Here is a 6,100-nt window from a genome sequence, read left to right as displayed (position 1 = left end):
AGAATTATTAAAATTGAAAATGTGCTTTCTTGGTGTTTAGAAGTTCAAACAGACAAGAAATGTGTATAGCCTATTTTGTTATCTCTAATAAAATAGTGGTAAGAATAATTGACTAGGTTATAGTGTCAATTAAATGGCCTTTATTTTAATCACGGCTGAGGAAGACGGTCCACGCTTCAGATCAATAAGACTTTATATTACTTGTGGCTAAATAAGTAATGAATCTGCGAAACACGTTCTTGGCATGGTTGGATGAATCACATCAATGTTTAATTTCGAAGATTATAACGAGCGCACCCACGTATACAAACCACAAAACAGAACTATTATGCCTTTGCACCACGAAGAACAATGACGCTGAGAAACATTTTCTCACACGACGCAGGAAACGTTAGAAGTTTGCATATTCCCTCTCCACTTCTTATTCTTGGGAATATCCCACATGCGTCGCTCACCTGTGCGCGTGTGAATGGCTCGTATGCATTACCAGTGCGCTCATTTCCTACTTTATTCATATGTTAACTCGAGCAATGATGAGGGTCGTTAACACCTCTGCAGAAGCATCTTTATTTAGAGATTTCCATTGTTTTTGCACTTATTTCACACGTAACAAAATCGGCTCTGCGACGTCCACAGAACTACTTAAAAGCAAGTACAGAAAGAAAGACGTTACGGAAACAGATGTGCAATTAACAATAACATTTCTTAGCTTTCAAGTATGATTCCATGAATTATGTTTAATCATGCAATAGTATAAACACAACGTAATGACAAGAGATTCAGTTAACTTAGCTGTAGACGTTTTCGTTCAGCAGCTTTCAATATAATTGGCCTAAGAAAAGTTACATTTGGTTTTAGCGCGGGCGAGTACGCACATCAGCTCTGGAGATGATTTCAATCATGCAGGCCGACTTTCTTTTCTCTCTCTCCCCCTTCCGCCACCGCTAAATGGTCTATGACGGGCGAACGGAGACGACGTTACTGTTGTTCCCTTTGTTGACAAATCCATGCAACAACTTCGGCTCGGCGGTATAACAGTGCGACCTCTGACGTCAGCTGGTCACGTGACGCTGCTGATAGTATATCTTTAAGTGAAAAGTAATCTATCAGACAGTCCTTAAAGCCTGCTTTTAAAAGCATGTGTCATCTTGACTCCTCGGTCCAAAATCACTCTTAACTTTCGAGGAAATACAGGCGAACGGGGACGAGGTGTATCGACAAGCCAGCTTAAATCAGAAGCCACTGGACTGGAGAAATACTTTCCAAAGTTGAAGTTTTACTGGCAGGCCAGGAGTGACCTGCATTTATAGCCACCGGCGTCATCTGATCTGACCACTGCTCTTACCTTCGGTTGCTCCAGCGGTAAAGTGAGCGGTGATGACCCTGTCTGGAGGCACCAGTGCCAGCAACATGTCCGGTCAGACCGTGCTCACAGCTGACGATGTGGATATCGACGTGGTCGGGGAAGGCGACGAGTGCATGGAGCGGGACAGTGACTGCGAGAGCCAGTGCATGCAGGACCGAGGAGATGAGGTGGAGGAGATCGAGGTGAAGGAGCGCAGCGACAGCCCTTGCGAGAGCGCCGGCGAGGGTGAGTCCAGGGGGGATGTCCTGGAAAGCTCCACCGGTCCCATGCAGAGCAAACCCAAGAACAGCCTGGTGAAGCCGCCCTACTCTTACATCGCACTCATCACCATGTCCATCCTCCAGAGCCCGCAGAAAAAGCTAACGCTGAGTGGAATCTGCGAGTTCATAAGCAACCGCTTTCCTTACTACCGGGAGAAGTTTCCTGCTTGGCAAAACTCCATTCGCCACAACTTGTCTCTCAACGACTGCTTCGTCAAGATCCCACGGGAACCGGGCAACCCGGGCAAAGGCAACTACTGGACCCTCGACCCCCAGTCGGAAGACATGTTTGACAACGGCAGCTTTCTGAGGAGGAGAAAACGCTTTAAGAGACATCAGCCGGACATTCTCAGGGAACAGGCTGCTCTCATGATGCAGAGTTTTGGGGCGTACAGCCTCGGGAATCCCTACGGTCGTCACTACGGAATTCACCCGGCCGCCTACTCTCACCATGCAGCCGCTCTGCAGTATCCATACATTCCGCCGGTGGGTCCAATGCTCCCTCCGGCGGTGCCTCTCTTACCCTCGGCAGAACTGAGCAGAAAAGCGTTTAACTCGCAACTAAGTCCGAGTCTTCAATTACATCTCAACAGCTTGAGCACCGCGTCAATGATCAAATCCGAACCTTCCAGTCGACCATCGTTCAGCATAGAGAATATTATCGGCGTGTCCAGCAGCTCCACGAACGCGCAGACTTTCCTGCGGCCGCCCGTCACGGTGCAGTCCGCCTTACTGAGCGCACAATCCCTGTCCCTAACCCGGACATCAGCTGCCATCGCGCCTATTCTCAGCGTCCCATCAAATATCATCTCCGGACAGTTTTTGCCCACAGTGTCTACAGCGGCGTTATCCAAATGGCCTTCTCAATGATAATCTTAATATTTTTTACACATATATATTTTAAGACGTTACAGCACGAACTATAGGCAGCACTGGACAAATCGTCCGCCCCAATGTAGCCATGTAAAGACTTTTGTGAAAAAAATAAGAAAATTCATTATCAAAAGGAATGCTTTCAGTACAGGTAATGTTTGTAAATATTTGTACAAAGAAATTAATTTACATGTTTTACTTTTGTATTTCATTTCGTTGTTTAAACTGTATGACAGTAGTTGAGTGAGCCTTATTTTTTTCATGGGTATCCTGAGATTTCACGAACAATGTTTTGCTTTGTTAATAAAATATTAAATTGTTCTTATTCAAAGACTGGAAAAGGAAGTATGTTTATAAAATTTAAATATATGTATGTAGCTATTGTGTTGTAAATCAACTCCATTTGTTAATAAATATGAAAAACCATTTCAGACAAAATCGATTTCATGAAATTTAACTGCAAAAAATTATTACTGACATAAAAGATATAACCGTACGCGATAATATAAGAAATGTAAATACAACAATTTAGAAATTAAAACATGTAAAAGTAGCCGATTGCAAATAACGCACTGCATATAGGAATTGGAACAATTACACCATTTTATGGTACAAGAAAGATTTCTTGAAATATATCTATCCTGCCTACAATTTTGAAACAGTTTAACAGTCAACAATTTTGTGCAGTTTATTGTTCGTTATCGGATCATTTCATAACTCATAATTTTCTTATATCTCGATTTAATAAAGAGTGCATTAACTCACACACACCTTTTTCTTATAAAAATAAACACTGCGAATAAATGATTGTGAATTCGTCTTAAAACAATTTTGACAGAATTTGTTTTAATTTCATTTAATAATCATGCAAAACTCAAACATCTACCATATAAGCTTTCATATGCGCACCATCTTCTACAAGAATTTATAAATATAATTACTACAACCACCTTCAAAAGCTAAGCATTTAAGCTTACGTTTTGGACTATGTATGTTACAAAAATAACAACATTCTTTAAAATTAAAAAGGTCAATCGCCGGTTTCCATTTACAAGTGAAAACGGATGCGACCTAAAAATGTTTTGCAAGTTGTTCCCATTAAAGTAACACTCTCATTCGCAGTTGTGTCTAGCTAATCACTTCTACTCAAACAGCAAATGGTAGATGATGTGTGGCGTGCGCAAGAGATGGGGCTATATTTAAGTGATACCCATGGGAAAAGAAAAAGAGCTCTCTTCTTAAATTCACTTTCAGGCTAAAGAAGTTGCTGAGATTGACCTTAACGTACATTAAAGGGGGCCTATTCCACAACTGTCTCCATAGGCTATACATTGTCCTGTCACCAAGGAATTTGACAACACATTCCTATACAGTAATAAATTGCTGGATTATTTCGTTGTTAAAATGAATCAGAATCAAAATGAGTAAATGTTTGCTGATGTTTTTGTTACCTTCGCACTCGCAGGTACTTTCTGGTTCAAATATATTTCTAAAGCTTCATAGCAAAACAGATAATTTAAAAAGTAAAGCAAAAATAAATAAATATTAAAACGACAAATAAATGCAAAAACTAAATAGTGGTTGCTTTCACCAAATGTCAATTAGAAATTCCTTATAATTACTGCATATCAAATAACGACGTCTTCTATGAATCACTAGATGGCCTTTACAGAAATAAATTCCGTAATAATGAAAAGTTTGTTTTTACTAATAAGGGGTACAGTTTTGATGCTGCTACGGCAACCGTGTACTAAAACAAACATACTAAGTTTCTTTGCATCTGTTGGGGGGATAATGATCGCGCTCCTGGAGCAGTTAGATGTTATTTGTTTTGGACAAGAGACACCGTGAAATTGTTCAGATTCAACGGGTTTAATTGGAGATCTATTTTAAGGTCTGCTGGTGGGAAGGAGTTGACTCCTTAACGAGTGCAAGGTTAACACACCGACGCACATATAAATACGTTAACTAAAATAAATAAGTAACATAAATCCAATTATTGTTTATAACCTAACTCAGTCACGACATAAAGCAAAAAATCAAATGGCATGTGATATTATACCAGTCTAAAATGTTATATGAACAGTCAAGCAATTAGTTTGTCAGCAGTATCATGAAAAATTTGCCTGACTATAGGCCTTATACTGACGTTAAAAAGCAACTGTGTGACGTGAAGTATTTCTTAGCGTGTGAAAAGCAAAAGAAAACTCTGAGCGTTTCAAAAATGACAAGTGTGCGGACTCACTTTTGAGTAAAACAAACAACGCTTTGACCTTTGTGGATGCACCTGCTTTTGCGCACTACACAGGTGTAGCGCCCTTGTGTTCCCACCACCTAGCAACTTTCCAGAAGGGTCAGCACGGACCTCCCATTGCATTATATTCATGTTTATTGCTTTCTTATAAAATGTAACAGTCATTTAAGAATATACTGTATTTGAGAGTTCAGAAATAAATTAGGAACCATTCAAGCATGTTTTATTTAAATAGGCTATTCAAATAGCATCTTGCACGTTGTTTTATTAATAATTATTAACATTGAATGTTGAATGGAATTAAAGCCTACAGTGAGTAAACAGAAGCAGATGTCATTAGAATAAAAAAATCCCTCTATTCCCTTTTACCTTTTAGAAAAAAAAGAAACTACACTACTGTTGAGTGTCTTTGGAAACCCAACGCTGTTTTACAAATACAACACTGTAGGCATGGGCAGTAGAGTAGACCACTGACTAACATAGGAGCTGATCGTCAACGGTAAATACAGTGGTTACTGAATATTTAAAGGGTGCAGACGAAGCAGTAAATGACGAAGATGGCAAACAGGGACATTAATATGTCACGAAACAGAATGTGACTAATATGATCATCATTGTAATGAAAGAGGCACTGCAAATCATAAGTTGTCCATGGTTATCATTTATAAATATTTGATGGACTTACCACAAAGGCTTTCCTATCCAGCAACCGCAGGTGGATGATGCAGATGCACTGCTCAGTTCATAGTAATAATGTACCCCGAGAACATGACTATACAAAGAGGAAAACTCCAGAAAAAAAGATATAGCCTTGTAAACAAGACACTGAGGTCATTGAGCACCGATATGTACACTTCACAAATTTGCCAGCATTTAAAATAAACAGGTTATTTTACTGAGGGGGGTGCCATACTACAGTAATTGTGCTGGATGTATTGTCAATGAATAGACATTTTTCTCGGCCAAATGATGTAAAATATTCTGGAGATTTAGATTAACGATAAGTACACATTAGATAGAAAGAAATGTAGGCATCTCATGATAATGAAGAACAACAAAATGCGTTTGAAGTTGAACATTACTTTTTCAACGTACATTACGTTTAAATTGAGGCCATATGGGAAACATTTGAAGGCTACTTACGGTATAAGACTATACTTTAAAACTCGACTTGAATCAGAATGTTATATGACAACACAATTGAAGGTCCACGATTAAATCATAACTGCCGACCGAGTTTTCGAATACACCTACCACGCGTCAAACCTGTTCAATTTATTCAACTCACGTGTTACGTAGTGAATGATGTCATCACGACGCGCCACCCACGTCGCGCTGCTGACGCGT

The 6,100-nt window shown here is 39.7% G+C and overlaps 1 protein-coding gene across 1 annotated transcript; it reads left to right on the top strand.

The window, feature by feature from the left end:
- Positions 1-500: 500 nt before the first annotated feature.
- foxd3 (forkhead box D3) lies at positions 501-3,815 on the top strand. Its single transcript, XM_057338178.1, has one exon. It carries the CDS (start codon positions 1,378-1,380, stop codon positions 2,494-2,496), a length of 1,119 nt encoding a protein of 372 aa, XP_057194161.1. The 5' UTR covers positions 501-1,377; the 3' UTR covers positions 2,497-3,815.
- Positions 3,816-6,100: the final 2,285 nt, after the last annotated feature.

Source organism: Triplophysa rosa, linkage group LG7 (assembly GCF_024868665.1).
Source record: "Triplophysa rosa linkage group LG7, Trosa_1v2, whole genome shotgun sequence".
NCBI classification, from domain to species: Eukaryota; Metazoa; Chordata; class Actinopteri; order Cypriniformes; family Nemacheilidae; genus Triplophysa; species Triplophysa rosa.
The sequence above is the reverse complement of the archived record's forward strand: the minus strand, read 5'-3'. Positions and strand labels throughout refer to the sequence as shown.